Source organism: Salmo salar, chromosome 23, assembly GCF_965601325.2.
Source record: "Salmo salar chromosome 23, fSalSal1, whole genome shotgun sequence".
Lineage (NCBI taxonomy): Eukaryota > Metazoa > Chordata > Actinopteri > Salmoniformes > Salmonidae > Salmo > Salmo salar.
The window spans coordinates 5,298,687-5,320,038 of NC_138313.1; the positions used below are offsets into that span (position 1 = coordinate 5,298,687).

General features: G+C 43.8%; 1 protein-coding gene across 3 annotated transcripts in view; it reads right to left on the minus strand.

Annotated features, from left to right (window-relative positions):
- Nucleotides 1-852: 852 nt before the first annotated feature.
- Nucleotides 853-21,352, minus strand: part of LOC106583933 (DENN domain-containing protein 1B) — a 202,658-nt gene continuing 182,158 nt past the window's right edge. For 2 of the 3 annotated variants that reach the window (XM_045706032.2, XM_082967893.1), the window contains 3 exons: nt 6,707-6,780; nt 5,922-6,144; nt 853-5,751 (listed from right to left, as the gene is read on the minus strand). In XM_045706032.2, coding sequence (XP_045561988.2) covers nt 4,837-5,751; nt 5,922-6,144; nt 6,707-6,780 — 1,212 coding nt within the window. In that variant the 3' untranslated portion in view covers nt 853-4,836. Of the gene's footprint in view, nt 5,752-5,921; nt 6,612-6,706; nt 6,781-21,352 lie in introns of those variants that run through there. The other variant, XM_082967894.1, reaches the window with a different exon arrangement.

A 21,352-nucleotide genomic window follows, 5' to 3' on the forward strand; every position in this document is an offset into this window, starting at 1 on the left:
TCGGTCTTACTCCTCGATCTCAGAGAAGATTCAGAGTCAGGCTGCATCTGTTGCCTTGTCTTCCCACAGCCAGGTAGGTGGAACAGGCTGAGGTAAGTGACAAGTATTTTATTTTTATTTGACATTTGTTCTGTACATGGAGAAGGACAGAGTCCGACAGTGACCTGAGTGCTCTCCTGGTAGCTCAATGCAGCCACTCTAACCGGATGGCCAAGGAGACCAAAGTAATGGTCAGGAAGCTTTTGCACATGAATGCCTCCTCCACACAGACATCAACGTGTCTCACCCTGAGCTATCAAATCAAGGCCTTTATGGAGACACTCAAAGTGCAGCATCAGAGTACTGGGCACCAGAGTATAGTGCCGAAGCACACTGGAGAGGGAGCACAGAAAGCTCTGCTCTTATCACCGCTCTCTTATAGACAAACACCGGAAATTGTTCTCGGACCACCACACCTTGAAGTCAAAGCTTTAGGAGCTCCATTGTGTCCTGCAGCTGGAGCCCAAGGAGCACTGCACTGTGGCCACCGCAGCCACTGAAGATTCCGTAGTGACTGCGATAGTGGGGATGCCAATGGCGATGCGCACCCTGTTGAGGAACCTCAAGGAGAAGAGGAGGGCATTAGAGAGAAGTCAGCAGATTGACACCTCCTGATCTGAGAATCCCTCCTACTCCCAGCATACAAGAGGCACAACTGTGTAGTTTATATGCATGTCCACAGCTTCTAAATGTCTGATTTTTAGGTGAAGAATCTACTTTATTAATTAAAGGAGAGTATAATTGCACTGCTCATTTGTATGTGTTTTTAAACATTTATTTTAGAGATAGAATTAAAGAAAAAAAAGGACAATGTTGCATTAACATGAATATCATTTATTTTTAAGTTCACAGTTGTACCATTGCGTCGATAGCACATTAGATTGACCTATACGTTATTTAAGACAACAGTTTTTCTCGGCATTGAGAACATGCAATTAAGTGTGCACAAAGTAGACTTCAGTAGGTTGCATACAGCATCTTCAAATAACTACACTACCATGTCTAGGGACCAGTGGAAAAGGTGAATGAATGAACATGAACTGTGTCGACAGTCTCAGTATTGTCACTGCAGTGAATGAAAGGTTAAAAAGACAAGTGATATGCCTCTGTTAGTTCCTGACAATCAGTGGTTTTGATTTTTCATATCACATGAGTATTAGGAAAAAGGGAAATGCCAATCGTAGCATTTAGAAAAGAGAAGAGGTTAGCTTTCATCCTATTTTCTTCTGCATCAGTCAGTAAGCTGGGAGACAGTAAAGACATTCAGTCATAAAAATACCAGCTTTTCAGTAACACAGATACTCAGCCTCAAAGGATTCCTAGCTGACTATTGCAAGTGTTAGTAAGACATTGCTCAAGTAAAACCTCCTAATCCATCGCAGTTAATACAGTAGTCATGTAGTAGATGAAATAACTAATAAAGTATTTCAAGTTGGCTGAACAAAGTGTGGATATTGGACAACACTTGACGCTACCTTTTTTAATTTGAGCTGACTTAACTTTAAAACACATTCAACAGCAAAATTAGATTAGCAGAACATGGCCAATACAGATATTTTGAACCAGGGGAATGGAAAAAATGGGATATTCTACTGAAAAACACAAACTGAAAAAAAGGAGGTTCAATTCATAGGTATGCAGTTTCTGTCACCTATCTGATGAATTTAAATGCTGTAACATGAAACGTGAGTGGCTGGATGGCAAATGGTTTGAGTTAACACATTTTATAATTATACAAAATATTCCCCCCCCCCCAAAAATGATATAACAACATTCAAAGCTTGTTTGTTCTATGAATCATTTACAATATATTATTATACCAGTTATATATTCTCCTTGTAAAATATACTTGAAACACAAAAAATACAATCTTTCATCTATAATTCATCTTAAAATATAACTACCTACAACAAAGCATAACAAGATCCTTCTCCATAGTGAGTGCAGTCTGAAAGACCATTGAAATATCAGCACAGATGGGGAAAAAAAGAACACATACAGTAAGCCTCATTACAAAATGTAAAAACAGAAACAGAAAGATTTAAACAGAAATGAAGTCTATTCTAGTGGATCTCATAGGTGAAAGAACTGACCAACAAGCATTTAAAGCTGGAATCCTTAATGGTGAAACAACCATGTCCGTTTGCGATATTTCAACAACAAATAAGTTACTGTAAACAGCAAACACCGTTTTTTCTCCTCGGACATCATTGCACGTGCCGTAGACGAGCACAATATGTACTGCAATTTGTTTTACCATGCTGAGCGACGCTCCTCAGTTCAGAAACCAGTGGTGCTGTTTCCCCCCCACCCCCAATTCGGATTCCATCTTTAAGGACGTGGCTTATTCTCAGTGCCTCCCCACTGACTGGACCAGTGGTTCTCGGTCTCTTTTGCATATACAGACTATATCAGTTGAAACGTTGACTCTTTAGAGCCACTCGATTTCTCCCTAATGACTTGTGTTGACCATGCTGAGTGGTACTCAGAAAAGGCCAAATTACAGAGGACCTATGGATTCACAAATATGATTATCAATTACCTGATCTTTATAATGGTAACCTCAAATTCTATTCTGAATTTGGAAACTTTAAAAACGTTTTGCATAGTATATAGACAGTGCTCCAACTTCAAAGCTGCCCAAATAAATAGCAAAATTGAAACATAGAATAGGCGAACATAAATTGTACATGGGCCCTTTCAAATCCAAATTAATAGCTGAAGTGAGGTCTTCCCAGAGCCACGGAGAATGCTTTACGATCTCATCGTTACCACAGCCCAACTCTCAGGACGGGGAAAGAGCTACCGTTAAACCGTCACACTCAACGGCATGCCACATAAATCACTAGCTTAAACAGGCTAAACTCATCGTCAACATAACCACAAACAAGCACTGGAAAATACTTTATTTTGTCTGTATGTACTAAAGTGGTACAATAGTGAGTGGCCACCATCTCTGGACATTACCCAAAGGGCTTGCATTCTCTCCATGGGAGATTCTTGTAAAATCTCTTTAGACGTCCGTCCATATTCTCAGAGGAGAGCCGTATCGCTTTATTACTGTTCTACAATCATCTCAAGCCTTCCAGTCAAACACAGTGTGGTAGCATCAGGGTATGGGACAAAGCATTTCATTCGGTGTGTGCACATAGCAGAGATTTCAAGTGGTGAAATCACACTCCTCCTAAAGCACTCATGGGTGGTTTTACCAATGACATACCCCCATACCAGTGGGCCGTCAGTGTTTTCTGTTAATGTAAGCTCTAGTGATATCATTTCCATCAGGAGTGTGACACTAAAGACTTGGGGGTAGCAGAATCAACAATGTCTGCATCATCAAGACTGTTGCTTTGTGACAAGGTGTTCCAAGTTCCCAGTTAGCCATTGTTATGTAAACGAAGGCTGAAAACTACCCATAGCCGATTGAGACACGGGTGCCAGCCCGCGTAGATGGAAACAGAAAAGTCTGAGCCTTTTGGGTAAAACACTGGGGTAAATCCTCAGAAAAAGGAGGAGAGTGTGTGAGGGTAGGAGGATAGACAGAGATTGTGGGAGATGGTGAGGATGGAAGGGTGAATGGAGGAGAGCGAGCACGAGTGGGAAGGAGTGGCGAGATGGGGACAGGAAGCGAGAGAGGGAGAGAGATGGAGAGAGAGAGAGACCGACAAAGAGACGGTGAGATAGGTGCCATGGATGGGTTTGTCTATTCATTCATACCCGCTGTATTTACACAAGTCCTTTTCGCCGTTTCTTTCCTAACAGACAGGAGTATCCTGAGAAACAAAACACTTGAGAAAAATACATCTCTAAATAGATAAGCCTCTGAAATCAAACTAAATAGAGCTTCTCTCTGAGTGCAACATATATTCAACTATCTTTAATATATCTAAGCACAGTGAGAAAGCTGTCTGTTTTCCACATTCATGTGATAGTAGATCTAAGCAGATCAACTGCTTCCAAAGTAACAGTTACATTATTTTAAGACTGAGCAGTACCAAATGCAAAGCACACCTCCGTTTTAGGCAGGGATGGGCAACTTTGATAGGTGTGGGAGCCACAAAAAAAACTCATCACGAGGGGCTACAGTGGCCAGTGGGTCCATACCCCCTCCCCCACCAATTTTAAGTTTTAAAATAAATTTCCTGCAATTCTGCACATTTTGCCATGGGGCGTGGAGAAAATGTTGACATTTTAAAGCAAGTTTGCTGCAATTCTACACATTTTGCCATAGGGTGGAGGCAAATGTTAACAGCTTTTAATATGATAACTGATGATCAGTGGGCCCCAACCCGGTCAGTAATTCGACCATGCTTACTACAAGTTTAGGTAGCTGGCCACTAGACTAACTTACCAATATAAAACATTTTAGCCGACATGAGCTAATTGAGTGACTACTGATGCACAATCAAATTTCAAAATTGCACCTTGCACCTACTATTCTAACTCTTAACAGTAAGTTGAAACCCCGACTGAGTTCATAAAAAAAAGTTGTATATTTTTGGTGAAATTGGTCCTCAGACCTACAAAAGGCGACCCGCGGTTGCCCATCCCTGGTTTAAGGCATTGTGTTAGGAAACTGTACAGTGGAAGAGTTACCAAGGTCATTGGGGTTTACTTTGTGTCTTTACAATACTTTCAGATCGAAGGAAAAATTTATTTGTTCTCTTAAAACACACTGATCTTTTCGTAAACATTTTCCACTCAGTGGTTAAGGTCAGGATTTGGGGAGGGCAGTCTGATTCTTAAGGGCAACTTCTACCTCAAGCACCCCTTCCCCTGTCCCTGTCCCTGTTCGTCTCAGGACTTGTCGCTGGCTTTGCTGTGGGTATTATTATGTGTGTTGTTGGTGTGGCACTGGACCTGGGACAGCTGTAGGCTGGTCTGGAAGCCTGAGCTGAGATGACACATAGACTCTATTTCCTCTAGAAGGCCTTTCTCCTGGACCTCTGCCCCAGAGAGAGAAGAGCCCTGTTCCTTCCCCAACCCCAGCCCTGGGCCCTGGTCCTCTCCCTGTCCCCCCTCCTCTGGCCTCCCTCTCTCCCAGGGGACCAGCACAGAGGGCTGCCTGGCCTTCACACCCTGCCTCTCTTTGTCCTGACTGCCCTGCCTCTGGAGGGCCTGGTCCTGCCTCACCGTCTCCTTGGATAGCACATTCCCCCGCAGGATGCTGGATGTGGTCTGGGGTTTGGTCTCAGACTCAGGCTGGGGGTCTGTGGAGGCTCTAACACGGGTCAGCGTTGAGGTGTGTGGAGGGTTGTGTGTCGCCGGTGGAGGATTGTGTGTGGATGCACGGATTGGTGCAGGAGAGCGGCTGGAAGAGGGGTTTTGGTCTCCCAGGTGTGGTGATGTAGGTGTTGGGAGCGAAGGCTCCTCTGGACGGGGCTGAGAGAGACAGATCGGGGGCTTGGCATGAAGGGGCTGGGTCTTGGTCTGAGGGGCCTGGATCTTGGGCAGGAGATTGGGGACCTTGTTGTCCTTGGCTGGGACTGCAGCTGTGGCCGGTGGAGAGGCTGTCAAGGGGTTTTGCTTTGGCTTCTTGAGGCTGCTCTTGCTAGGCTGTCTACGAGGGGAGGGGGGCAGGTGCTTCCCGTGGAGGGCACTGTCGTCCTGCCAGCTTCCTCCCTGTTCCCCTCCCCCACCTACTCCACCCACCCTGCTGCCACTGGTACACATCTGGGGCAGATTACTCTCACTGTGGGGGTTGGACTTGTTCTAGAATACAGACACAGAGTGGTTTACACATTTTTATGTTTTCTTTGACCGGTGCCTCAAGTCAATATTGTCCATATGCAAAGATATTGTCCATGACGTTCAGATTCTATTTACTGTATGTATCTGGGGTTATATGAGTGTGGTTTAGATGTTACAGATGTTTCTCTTACCGGAGACTTATAGTCGATGTCGTCCATAGATCTGAAGAAGTCCAGGCTCTTGGCAGCGCTGAGTTTGCCATGCTCTGTGCTGGTGGTGCTCAGAGAGTCAAGGATCTCCTCTAATAGGTTCATCTGGCCCGTGTGGGTGGAGTCTGTGTCTAGCTCCAGCGAATAGGAGTCGTCACTGTCCTCAGTGTAGGACGGCATCTCCCCACTGTCCTCAGACGAGATCCTCAAGGCGAGCAAATTAAATTAGCAAATTAAATTAGCAAAATAAATTTGGCAAATCAACGAATACATGAAATACAGAAAATAAAATAACAAACAAATTCTGTAAATAAATGTATTAATAAGCCAGCAAATAAACTCAGCAAATCAATGATCATTTCATGAATAATGATCTGTCCAAGAGGCTATAATCACAATGCAATAAATCTACTGTGGGGTCCTTACAGTAGGACTAAACCACTGGAGGGCAGCATTGATATGAGTATGAAGAGGATGAGGGGGAACCTGTCTATACCATAGTAACTAGTGAAGGACAGGACAGGGAGATGATTTTTCCAAATGTCTGAACAAACAACTTTCATGAAAGAGGAAACTACCATGGAATCAACTTGAATAATTTTATTGTATTGCGATGTTTGCTCACGGCTAGGGCTCACTAGTAAAATGGATAGCTGTCTCAATGAGACTCACCTGAAAGGATAGATAAAGAAATGTCACCGATCATACATATTCAAACAATACTGGGAGATTATTGGTATTATCATATTCCTATATTAGACTCTTACTTGCTGGCAGTGTCCAGTTCATCGTCATCGACGGCAAAGTCAGGACATCCCATGGAAGACTTTGCATAATAAGGCTAACACACAAACAGAGACAATGAGATCTACAGGTTACTCAAGGCAAATGACCATCACATCTGACCATGACAAAAAAAAAAAAAAAACTCTTTATGATGCTGGTGTGCTGTGTTTGTGTTGGCAACAGGGTGTCATTCCCACCCCAGTCCAGTCCAGTGCCTGGTTTAACTGTCTGGGGACTTACATTTTACATTTTAGTCATTTAGCAGACCTTTAAGGCACACGCCTCCCCCTCCTCCTCCTCCTCCCTCTCTCCTTCCCTTTAAGAGCTCAGCTCAGCCCAAGGCCTGCTATTAAAAATACCTTTATCCACTACAGACGTGTAGTCTTTTACTCACTCTACCTCTCTTTAACTCTCTCTCTGCTCATCTAATTCACAACTGTGTATATCTCGTGCACACTGTATAATGTTCTCCTCTCTCTCTCTCCCTCCCTTGTCCTCTCTAACCATCTCAGTCTCTCTCTTTACCTTCTCACCCCTCTTTCTTTCCTGTACCAAGGGCAGCCTCTAAAGCAGCCTATAAAACCAGGTTTGCCACATTATAAAAGCCTGTCACTTTCACATACCCTAGAGGGCAACCATGACTCGTCACAAAAAGAGAGAGAGAGAGAGAGAGAGAGAGAGAGAGAGAGAGAGAGAGAGAGAGAGAGAGGGGGGGGACAGGTCAGATGTAAATGATTGAGGGAGAGAAAGAGGAAAAGGGGGACCCATAACCCCTGGAGACAGAGGAGAAGGGGGAAACATTAGGGCCTTGCACCAACCCGGTCTTGATTAGCTGACACAGTACCAGCAAGACGGGCGGAATGTAACGTGTCGCTGGCCGCTGCTCATTTAGGGTACACACACACACCTTACACAAATGCGCGCATGCATACAGAAAGGGTTAACCGCCGCCTTCGCCATAAAAGCTAAGGGAGGAGAAATGTGTGGAACGGCCACTTAGTTGTCTTTGCCATTGGGCTAAACAGGAACACATGTAGTGCGGCGCTGATTGCCCGGCTCAGGCTGCTCTCTGTCTCTGGTAGCTGGAAGCTATAATAATAAAGACCATTACAGAGCGGCTCAGGCCTCCCATCTCCTAAGAAAAAACTTTAATGGATTCCTGTGTCAGGGCCGTAAATCAGCACTGTGATACCATGTACACACAAGCGTACGAGCGTTCATACGCACACACACACATATCAAATCATTCACGCAGACGCTGAGGCTGGCTTGACAGTTAGGGAGACCGGAGATGCACCTGCAAGAGGGTGGGTGCTGGGGCACACACACACACACACACACACACACACACACACACACACACACACACACACACACACACACACACACACACACACACACACACACACACACACACACACCATGGTCCTTGCTGCTATTTAGCCTGTTCATTTGTGCACTTAGGCCTGTTTAGGGAAGCGGGGCCTCTCGGTGTGTCTAGGTGTTTATTAAAACAAGGTGAACCCTCAAACACAACAAACCATACCCAGGCCATAGAGCTCAGCTCACATCATAACCACACCCAGCTCAGCCTGCCCTTTCCTATGGTCATAATTATATCCATGCTAGACAACCTACACCTACATACTGTTGGAAGGGCAAAACATACAGGAAACAAAAAGACATGCATACACACTTCCCATTTATGAAACACACATACTGAATGAACATGGAAGTCATCCAGAGTTGTAATTATTACAGTGGCATGTTATTTGATGAAACCGTAAAGACGAGACAACCATGCTAGAGGAAGTCTGGGTGAAACAACGTCCCCTTCACTTCTCATGACAGACTGATATTAAACTGAGAGGTGAAAATGGAAAAGTGATTCTCTCCCGTCTCTCCCTCTCTTTCTCGTTTCTCCCCCCCCCCCTCTCTCATTCCCTCAGCCTCCATCTCTGCCTCTCATTCTCTCTGTCTTCATCTCTCTCATATGACAGATGACTGTTATTTTTCTCTCGCAGTGAGTCTGCTGCAGTGAAAAAGAAGGGGAGAAAGAAGGAGAAAGCGAGGGAGAGTGCCACACCAGGAAAAGAGGCAGCAAATGAAGTCTAATAATGAAAATGAAAAAGGCCCAGGCTATTTCACGGAATCTGGCTAAAACCATCAGTTTGGAGGACAGAAGGGGGGAAAAAAAGCCTCTAATTTGTTTAAAAGCACACTAAAATCACTAAACACACTGTTATGTGGTTCAATTGGTACTCTGCACAGTAACCTCTGCTGGCATAACAATAGACCGTCTTACTGTCTGTGAACATTTTTTAATCACTAATGTGATATACACAGTGGTGAGTTATTTTTAACAGTGGCCACATGTTTAGTCATTGTCAATACCTCCGCAGTTGCACATTTTGTGGCAACAAATCATTATTTAGAGTAAACCTTTTTTTTTTACTAAGAATAATTTATTGAGGCAATTCTGGTGAAATAAAAACCTGTATAATTCAGCCAGTCATGCTGTAAGTGAGGAGAGTTTCAATATGGCCAAGTCATCTTCTAACCTATTGTATAGTGTCAAGCTTTCGCTTTCCAAACGGAATGAGCCAAGATATGAAATATATTTAAAGGAGCGCTCATGGCAGTGACTCTATTAATCCTTCATACGCCATACAATAACTCTATATTTCACTCCCCTTCTTACCAGGGGAAAATAGTAATCACTGTCCATTTCAGTAGAAATATTTTAAGCAAAACTTTTTTTTCTCTTTCAGTCTCTCGTCTGCATGACCAGTTATGTTAAGCGAGCATGCCAACGACAGAGCGCTAGAGACTTTAAGTACCAGCTTTGCATTATACATTTCATATGGTGTTTCTGAGTGGCCACTGATCTCACAGCTTGGCAGGGTATGTGAGATATGCCAAACAAACCACACGGAGAGAGGGGGAGGGGGGAAAATGAAATGAGAGAGAGAGAAAGAGGAGGGATAGAGAGAGCGAGGGAGATAGAGAGGGGGGAGTGGGAACTAGAGAGGGGGGGGGGGGAGAGACACACAGAGAGAGGGGGGAGAGAGTGAAAGAGGGAGCCAGAACCATGGCCAAGTCGGTCTTTCTGTTAGACATAAAACTACAGACAGTGTTTGAGGCAGGATACACTGCCTGCCTGTCTGTCCAACTGGCTGCCTCTGAAAGCACACGCTTTTAACAAACGGGCTAAATTAAAAGGATTCTAACCATTTTGCAAAAATAAATAAATAAATAAGCAATCTTATAAAATCAAGGAGTGTGTCTGTTGATGTATGCAGTAATTTAAAGCTACCATGAGGTGGCAGTTTAGCTTCAGACAAGAATCGCAGGCCAGACTACAAATAACCAACTAAACACACACTGCCTCCCACACACACACACACACACACACACACACACACACACACACACACACACACACACACACACACACACACACACACACACACACACACACACACACACACACACACAACCTGACAGGCTCCAATCTCCACATCATCACCATGCAGATGTGTGCAGTTTTTCCCCATTAGAACAGAAGCACAAAAACAAACCATCCACACTAGCCACCCCCAACACTCTCTCCCCCTCTCCCCACCCCCCCATGCTAGCATTTATTCAGTCTATGGTAGAATAGTGTCAGCGTCACACTGCTGAGCCCTGCCACAAGCCTGCTGTCACTATGCATACCACCGTCTCGCTCTCACACAGCTAACGTACTGTTGCATCCGCTAAAACACACACACAAACACACACGAGGTGAGCAATCACTCCCAAACATAGAGAAGCAAGACAATAGGTTGGTGTTTGTTAGTGTTTCACACTAAGAGAACATTCCCGGTGTGCAAATCAAGGAATACCTCCCACATACTTTAATGGACATGCTCTTTTAGTGACACTTGAATGAACTGGCCAATAAAACAAAACCGGAAAATGTTCATTTCATAATTACACTGATCTAATATAAAATATCTAATATTAGAATAAACTCCAAAGATGAACCAGATCATTCATTATTTTGATTTCAAGGACAGAAACAGAGATTGCTGTTAAATCCTACATGGTGATAAAGATATGAGAAGTTAAGATGTCTATATCACTCAGAGAGCTGAGTGTGTGTTTGTGTGTACGTGAGTGAGTGAGGTTTGTGTTGGTGTGTAGGGTAAAGTGTGTATGAATTATACACTAGATAAATGGTTTGTAGTATCTCTTTAATATTCAGAAATGGAGAGGAGCAGAGAGGTAGCCCTGGCCTACATTGGGCCTGGTACAGTAGAGATCAAATCAAGTCAAATTATATTTGTCACATGCGCCGAATACAACAGGTGTAGGCCTTACTGTGAAATGCTTACTTACAAACCCTTAACAAACAGTGAAGTTTTAAGAAAATAGAGTTAAGAAAATATTTACTAAATAAACTAAAGTAAAAAAAAGTTACAATAATGAGGCTATATACAGGGGGTGCCGGTACTGAGTCAATGTGCGGGGATACAAGTTAGTCGAGGTAATTTGTACATGTAGGAAGGTGTAAAGTGACTATGCATAGATAATAAACAACGAGTATCAGCAGTGTAAAAACAAAGGGGGGGTGGTCAATGCAATTAGTCCGGGTGTCCATTTAATTAATTGTTCAGCAGTCTTACGGTTTGGGGATAGAAGCTGCCGTGCGGTAGCAGAGAGAACAGTCTATGACTTCGGTGACTGGAGTGTTTGACAATTCTTTGGGCCTTCCTCTGACACCGCCTAGTATATGGCAGGAAGCTTGGCCCCAGTGATGTACTGGGCTGTACGCACTACCCTCTGTAGCGCCTTATGGTCGGATGCCGAGCAGTTGCCATACCAGGCGGTGATGCAACCGGTCAGGATGCTCTCGAATGCTGTAGCTGTAGAACCTTTTGAGGATCTGGGGACCCATGCCAAATCTTTTCAGTCTCCTGAGGGGGAAAAGGCATTGTCGTGCCCTCTTCACAACTTTCTTGGTGTGTTTGGACTTGATAGTTTGTTGGTGAAACTCTCGATCTGCTCCACTACAGCACCGTCGATGTGTTTGGCCCTTCTTATCCTGTAGTCCACAATCAGCTCCTTTGTCTTGCTTGCGTTGAGGGAGAGGTTGTTGTCCTGGCACCACACTGCCAGGTCTCTGACCTCCTCCCTATAGGCTGTAACATCATTGTCGGTGTTCAGGGCTACCACTGTTGTGTCGTCAGCAAACTTAATGATGGTGATGGCATCGAGCTTGGCCACGCAGTCGTGGGTGACAAGGGAGTACAGGAGGGGACTAAGCACGCAGCCCTGAGGGGCCACCGTGTTGAGGATGAGCGTGGCAGATGTGTTGTTGCCTACCCTTACCACCTAGGGGCGGCACGTCAGGAAGTCCAGGATCCAGTTTCAGAGGGAGGTGTTTAGTTCCAGGGTCCTTAGCTTAGTGATGAGCTTCGTGGGCACTACGGTGTTGAACATTGAGCTGTAGTCAATGAACAGCATTCTCACATAGGTGTTCCTTTTGTCCAGATGGGAAAGGGCAGTGTGGAGTGCGATTTAAATTACGTCATCTGTGGATCTGTTGGGGCGGTATGCAAATTGGAGTGGGTCTAGGGTTTCGGGGATGATGGTGTTGATGTGAGCCTTTCAAAGCACTTCATGGCTACCGACGTTAATGCTACGGGGCGGTAGTCATTTAGGCAGGTTACCTTCACTTTGTTGGACACAGGGATTATGGTGGTCCGCTTGAAACATGTAGGTATTACAGAATCTCTCGGTCAGGGAGAGGTTGAAATGTCAATGTAGACACTTGCTAGTTGGTCTGCGCATGCTTTGAATACACGTCCTGTTAATCCATCTGCCCTCGCGGCCTTGTGAATGTTGACCTGTTTAAAGGTCTTGCTCACATCGACTATGGAGAGCATGATCACACAGTCATCCGGAAAAGCTGGTGCTCTCATGCATGGTTCAGAGTTGCTTGCTTCGAAGCAAGCATAAAATACATTTAGCCCATCTGGTAGGCTCGCGTCACTGGGCAGCTTGCGGCTGGGTTTCCCTTTGTAGTCCGTAATAGACGAGCGTCAGAGCCGGTGTAGTAGGATTCAATCTTAGTCCTGTATTGAGGCTTTGTCTGTGTGATGGTTCGTCTGAAGGCATAGCGGGATTTCTTGTATAAGCATCCGGATTCGTGTCATGCTCCTTGAAAGCGGCAGCTCTAGCCTTTAGCTTGGTCCGGAAGTTGCATGTAATCCATGGCTTCTGGTTGGGATATGTACGTACAATCACTGTGGGGGGTAACGTCGTCAATGCACTTATTGATGAAGCCGGTGACTAATGTGGTGTACTCCTCAATGCCATCGGAAGAATCTCGGAACATATTCCAGTCTGTGTAGGCAAAACAGTCCTGTAGTGTAGCATCCGTGTCATCTTACCACCTCCGTATTGAGCGAGTCACTCGTACTTCCTGCTTTAGTTTTTGCTTGTAAGCAGGAATCAGGAGGATACCTGCATTAATGATCACGGCCATTAGGAGTGCCGCTTCTGGATTAGCATTTTCTTGTTTGCTTATGGCCTTATACAGCTCGTTGAGTGCAGTCTTATTGCCAGCATCGATTTGTGGTGGTAAATAGACAACTACAAAAAATATAGATGGAAACTCTCTTGGTAGATAGAGTATTTCATGATAAGCAGTAGACCACACTACCTCAGGCGAGCAATACTTCGAGACAACCTTAATATTAGACATTGCGCACCAGCTGTAATTGACAAATAGAGACCCACCCCTCATCTTACCGGACGTGGCTGTTCTGTCCTGCCGATGCACGGAAAACCCAGCCAACTGTATATTATCCGTGTTGTCGTTCAGCCAGGACTCAGTGAAACATAAGATATTACAGTTTTTAATGTCCCGTTGGTAGGATAGTCTCGAACAGAGCTCATCCAGTTTATTCTCCAGTGATTGCACATTGGCTAATAGAACAGATGGTAGAGGCGGGTTACCCACTCGCCGACGAATTCTCACAAGGCACCCTGATCTCCGCTCCCTGAATTTCCTTATTTTCTTCATGTGAATGACAGGGATTTGGGCCTTGTCTGGGAGCAACATTATATCCTTCACGTCCAACTCATTAAAGAAAGTGAGTAAAGGTGAGTAATCGCTGTTCTGATATCCAGAAGCTCTTTTCGGTCATAAGAGATAGTAGCAACAAGATATGTACAAAACAAGTTACAAACAATGCGAAAAAACACAGAATAGCACAATTGGTTAGGAGTCCGTAAAACCACAGCTATCCCCTCCGGCGCCATTCTTAAATCAGTTGCTCATTCTTAGATAGCAGTGCTCAAGGACACTTGATGTAAAGTGTGCATAAATGCTTTGGGGATTTAAAATTGCAAGCTTTTTGGCAGAAGTTCATTAATGTTTCAGCAGTGCTACCAGGTACATCTTTATCTTTATTACCAAGAACAGATAGAGTTTGGGGTTGAGGCAAAGGTACTGTATATTGTTAGAATGGGGTATATGAGTTGAGTACAGGGCAGAGGGCTCCGGTATGGGGCTGGGTCATATGCAGGTCGCAGGAACAGAGAGGAAGTCTTGGCCAATGGGACTCCATTGAGGGGTACAGGGTATGAGGATTTGGGTATAGGACTTGGTCTGGGTACAAGTCTGATTGAGAAATGTATCTTAAACTGGAAGCGATGCCTAACACACACACACACGAGAGACCAGTGCTCTGGGACATGCCATCCAGTGTGTCTCTGCACCAGGAGTCCCTGGGGTCCCGTTACTGTGACCATGAACAGAGCTCAGTGGCGTGCGTGCATGTGTGTTGCAGAGACCTCGGTAAAGAATCTCTAACTGGTAGTGGTTGAGCCGTCACATTTTTTGTGTGTGTTCATCAGCCTCATCAAGCACACAGGAATTCTAAAAATCAAACTGCAATAGAGCATGCATGGGAAACATGATAATGATGGATGTGGATTTGCAGACCAGCTAGTCTTGCTGGACCACACACACACACACACACACACACACACACACACACACACACACACACACACACACACACACACACACACACACACACACACACACACACACACACACACACCACACACACACACACACACACACGAGAGACCAGTGCTCTGGGACATGCCATCCAGTGTGTCTCTGCACCAGGAGTCCCTGGGGTCCCGTTACTGTGACCATGAACAGAGCTCAGTGGCGTGCGTGCATGTGTGTTGCAGAGACCTCGGTAAAGAATCTCTAACTGGTAGTGGTTGTGTGTGTTCATCAGCCTCATCAAGCACACAGGATATAACACAGTTCATTACAGGACAGAAACCCATGGCCGTGGCGACCGTTTGGGAGTCACAATCTCAGTCTTTCCCCTTGGTTTGTGTTTCCCCTTGGTGTGATCCCAAAATTCTAAAATCAAACTGCAATAGAGCATGCATGGGAAACATGATAATGATGGATGTGGATTTTCAGACCAGCTAGTCTTGCTGGACCACCATACACACACACACACACACACACACACACACACACACACACACACACACAAAAAGTTATTGAGGAGTTGTTTGTCAGGGGTGAGGGTGATATGTGTAACCATATATTGTTTTGCATATCAGGAATGGTTCTTTACTGCTGTGAGGGTTGTGAAGAACCATCCTGTTCTTTTCCTCTCCACAATGGTTTCCTTTTATGCCATGAAATGCTACACTGTTAAAAAGTTCCTATAAATTTACGGTACCCTACAGGGTACTAGTAGCAGTGAAAGTAAGGTAAAAGGACAGTATGATGCTGAATGCTGGTTACTTGAGACTATACCTCACTTGGGATTTGAACTCACTACCTCTTGGTTGCTAATGACCTGAATTTCCTGCTACGCCACCAGGTCTGTGGGCATGAGAGAGATTGGCCACATATTTAATGCAAGAAAACATTCCTGCACTTTGCTAAAAGTTGCCCAAATCGATAATTGTCAGATTATCTGACAACACCAATGTAAAAATAGCAGTGCTAAGGGACACTGGATGTAAGGTGTGCAATAATTGCTTTGGGGATTTAAACTTGCAAGCTTTTGGGCAGAAATGCATTAATGTCTCAGCAGTGCCACCAGGTACATCTTTACTACCAAGAACATATATCCACACTCTCAAAATTAGGGTATGGTTAGGATACAGTGCCGTTCCCTGAGGTACAAAGAGGTCAAAGGTAAACATAAGGTACCTTCAGAGGTACACATAGGAACTCGCATGGTACTGGTTGGTTCCTTTTAGGGTACATCATCTAGTATAATGGTACATTTTCCTACCCAATATTTTGAAATATATAAATATAATCATCGCAGCGATTTCAAATGTAGGTGGGGGCAATGTACCAGTGGGGCTCATTAGCATATTTGGGAGTGTGAACTAATATATGTGTATTTGTGCCAACTCTCAGTGGAAGTGTTGCACTAGTTTAAGTGGTTGATGGTTATGTTGCCAAATATCGAGCAAATTTTCCTTTATTATTGTCCCATAACCCTACCACCCCTCCCATAATTGGGGTAAACTAACGAACAACACTTAGGCTTCTACTTCCAGATTATACATACTATATACATTTTACGGACACAGTGTATTTTACTATAGTTATCCTTGGTTTGCTTTTAGTCCCACCCTTCAGCTCCACTCAAACCATCTATCCATCTCTGAACACCATCCAGTTTTGATTTCTATTTGCCATATATTTTTCAACTGTGCTGTGATACACTTTACTTAACACCAAGTGTCATAACACGATCATAACCATGTCATAATATGTCATAACAGCTGACAACTAGTCATAACATGGTCATAATATTGTCTTTACCCATATATTTACACCTGTTGTAACATATGCATATTGCGTTATTTTATGGCTGGTTATGACACCTACATAAGAGTGTCAAAACATTTAATCAAAGTAGTTTATTTGCTGCCAAGAAGTTTCCTTTCATTTGAAAGTATGTTTCTTGGGCTCCTGAGTGGTGCAGCGGTCTAAGGCACTGCATCTCAGTGCTAGAGGCGTCACTATAGACCCTGGTTCGATTCCAGGCTGTATCACATCTGGCCGTGATGGGGAGTTCCATAGGGTGGCGCACAATTGGCGTAGGCCGTCATTGTAAATAAGAATGTGTTCTTAACCGACTTGCCTAGTTAAATAAAGGTTAAATAAAATAAATAAACAAATCCTGTTGTTGTTGTTATAATGAATTCTTTACAGTTTTTTTTAAATAACTAGTAGAAAATGTACTTTATGACACTGTAATGAAACATTATAACTATCCTGTGTTACTTTACTTGGACTATGAAAATACACGTTGACACTGTCAAGAAGCATTATGACCATCATAATCATATAAGCCAGATAGGCCTATCACATACATGGCCTTATGCCAGTCATCAGTCAAAAAGAGGGTGTCTTGTCCTGCTCCATAAATCTGCTCCTGCATTCATCCCAGTCATCAGCAACAGAGCATTGGGGTAAGTAAATGTCAGTCATCAACGGGTGCACAATTATAATGATAATTGAATATGGCCAAATTCCAAAAACATTATATAACAAACATACCGTTGACACGTAGGCTATGGTGTAACGGAATATTTTGCCTTGTGTGGTAGGTTTTGTGGGATTTTCCACTCTTATGTAGGCGTCATAAACAGCCATAAAATAACGCATAAAATAGTGCATATGTCATGACAGTGTTATGACCATATTATAACAAGTTACGTCAGCTCTTATGACATAACATGTTATGACACTGGGTGTCAATTGAAGTGTTACCTAAAATAAAACTAGATTTATTAGTGTTGCACCATTATTTTTACATAATATAACCGTATACAATTTCAGTATCACATCTTAGAGTGATGGACTGTGCCATCCCTGAGGCCTCCGCAATGGTTTAGTCCACTGAGACAGGCACGAATCAGACTGGTGTCTTGTGCACCATGAAATAAAAATATATATTTGTGACTGCTCGATTAATGACATTTCGGGTTGACCAACAGCCTATCGACCAAACAATCGACTAAATGGGGTCAGCTCTAAAATGCGTACACATATTTCAGTTGTGTATATTACTTAGGTTTTTATTTGATGACTTTATTATTTTTCATTCCTTAAAGTCATCATCTCATCTCTGCTCAGGCAGATCCGGCCTACCAGATCACTTTATCTCTGTGCTCCCCATACTGTACTGTCTTTAGTCATACTATTTAGCTAGACTGACGGAATCATTTTACTAGGTCTTTTACTAGTACTTTCACAAACTGTCTATCTCTCTCTCTATCGTCTTGTGTCGTGTACATTCCTCTCATGCGGTCTATGCAGTCTGTGTGTATCTAACCAAATGTAGCAGGCATAAGTGTATCCATCTCTGTCCGAGCCGGAAAGAACAGGACTAATGGATTACGGTCATTTTATTTAATTACCACGTTTCTGCGCTGAACTCAGTTGAATATTTGCCTTATAAAAACAACTCCCATCAACCCAGCGTCCTACATAGTTGTTGTCTTGATTTCGCTCTAGAGAAATGAGTGTTAGGCTCACCAAAAAATGAGCGATACTGAACAAAGATATATACGCAACATGTGAAGTGTTGGTCCCCAAATATCCCAGAAATGTTCCATACTCACAAAAAGCGTATTTCTCTCAAATGGTGTGCACACATTTGTTTACATCCCTGTTGGTGAGCCTTTCTCCTTTGCCAAGATAACCCATCCACCTGACAGGTGTGGCATATCAAGAAGCTGATTAAACAGCATGATCATTACACAGGTGCACTTTGTGCTGGGGACAATAAAAGGCCACTAAAATGTGCAGTTTTGTCACACAACACAATGCCACAGATGTCTTAAGTTTTGAGGGAGGAATATCCACCAGAGCTGTTGCCAGAGAATTTAATGTTAATTTCTCTACCATTTCTCTACCCTTGGGGTCCCCAGGACCAACGTTGTTTTAGAAAATATGGCAGTACATCCAACCGGCCTCACAACCACAAACCACGTGTATGGCGTCATGTGGGCTAGGGGTTTGCTGATGTCAACGTTGTGAACAGAGTGCCCCATGGTGGTGGGGTTATGGTATGGGCAGGCATAAGCTACAGACAACGAACACAATTGCATTTTATCGATGGCAATTTGAACGCACAGAGATACCGTGGCGAGATCCTGAGGCTAATTGTCATGCCATTCATCCACCGCCATCACCTCATGTTCCAGCATGATTAATGCACGGCCCCATGTTGCAAGGATATGTACACAATTCCTGGAAGCTGAACATGTCCCAGTTCTTCTATGGCCTGCATACTCACCAGAAATGTCACCCATTGAGCATATTTGGGTTGCTCTGGATTGACATGTGTGACAGCATTTTCCAGTTCTCGCCAATATCCAGGAACTTTGCACAGCCATTGAAGAAGTGTGGGACAACATTCCACAGGCCACAATCAACAGCCTGATCAACTCTATGCGAAGGAGATGAGGCACACCAGATACTGACTGGTTTTCTGCCCCATGCCCCTACCTTTTAAGGTAGAGTATCTGTGACCAACAAATGCATATCTGTATTCCCAGCCATGTGAAATCCATAGATTAGGGCCTAATATTTTATTTAAATTGACTGATTTCCTAATTTGAACTGTAACTCAGTAAAATCTTTGAAATTGTTGCATGTTGTGTTTATATTTTTATTCAGTATATAAAAACACTGTATTCTTACTGCAACTCAGTAGAAGGTAACTTACTGTCAAATTACAGTAATTTTTAACATAAGCTCATTTAAAGTATCCTATAAGTATAACTGTAGAACATGTCATTGGTTATACCTGGAACCAGAGGGTTCTTCATGAGAGGGCCCTAAATGGAACTCAAAAAAGTTTTATCTTGCAGGGACAAATCAGAAGGGTTATACGTGGCTCCCAAAAGAGTTCCCCCATAGTAACAAATGACAGGGTTCTACGTGGAACCCAAAAGAGTTCCCCCTACAGCAGCGTTTCCCAAACTCGGTCCAGGAGACCCCAAGGGGTGCACGTTTTGGCTTTTGCCCTAGCAATACACAACTGATTCAAATAATCAAACCTTGATGATGAGTTCATTATTTGAATCAGCTGGTTAGTGCTAGGGCAAAAAACAAAATGTGCACCCCTTGGGGTACCCGGGACCAAGTTTGGGAAGTGCTGCCCTACTGGGACAAATGACAGAATGTCTATTGGTTCTAATCTTTTAACAATCTTTATCATACCAATAGATCCAGTGGCGTAGCAGGAAATTCAGATCGCTGGCAACCGTGAGGTGAGTTAAAATCCCAAGTGAGGTTGACTCCTAAGTAATCCAAATTTTGCTGGTCTGCAAAACCACGCCCCCCATTATCATATTTCCCAGCATGCTCTATCGTATTGAGATGTTTTTAATTGTTTGTTTCAATATCTGTGTTTATGCACATTTATTTGATATTTTGCTGCACAAAAGACAAATAACATACATTTTTATAAACCAATCCAATCTGTTAGTTTGACTTATTGCACCCGTTACTTAAATGGTTGTTCAAGTTTAGATACACTACATTACCGAAAGTATGTGCACACCTGCTGTGGACAGCCAGATGGTGAAGCGTGATTCATCACTCCAGAGAAGGCGTTTCCACTGCTCGAGTCCAATGGCGGCGAGCTTTACACTACTCCAGGTGACGCTTGGCATTGCGCATGATGATCTTAAGCTTGTGTGCGGCTGCTCGGCCATGGAAACCCATTTCATGAAGCTTCCAACGAACAGTTCTTGTGCTGACGTTGCTTCTAGAGGCAGTTTGGAACTCAGTCGTGGAGTGTTGCAACAGAGGACAGGCGATTTTTACGCACTTCAGCACTTGGCGGTCCCGTTCTGTGAGCTTGTGTGGCTTACCACTTTGCGGATGAGCCGTTGTTGCTCCTAGACATTTCCACTTCACAATAACAGCACTTACAATTGACCGGGGCAGCTCTAGTAGGGCAGACATTTTACAAACTAACTTGTTGGAACGGTGGCATCCTATGACGGTGCCAAGTTGAAAGTCACTGAGCTCTTTCTTTAGTAAGGCCATTCTACTGCCAATGTTAGTCTATGGAGATTGCATAGCTGTGTGCTCGATTTTATACACCTGCCAGCAATGGGTGAGGCTGAAATAGCAGAATCCACAAATTTGAAGGGGTGTCCACATACTTTCGTATATAGTGTAGTTTAGGTAGTCTCATTTATTCATCTGTCTATCCCTTCCAGTCATTCTGAATGCAGATTGGGGGAATCCACTCTGGATGGATTCCAATTGGAATTAAATATCACTTTGCAAGCCAGCATAATGCAAACCAACAGTGTCCAAAACACAGTGAAGGCTAGACACCAGTAAAACCACAGCCGAAGGCAGTTTACCAGCAAAAACACAACGAAGGCTATCACCAGCGAAAACACATCGAAGGCTGGTCTACCGGCATAACCAGCTAGACCATGCTGATCAGACTAGCTTGACCAGCTAGAGCATGCTGGTCTGCCAGCATAAACAGCAAGACCATGCTGGTGGGCCAGCAGAACCAGTTAGATCACACTGG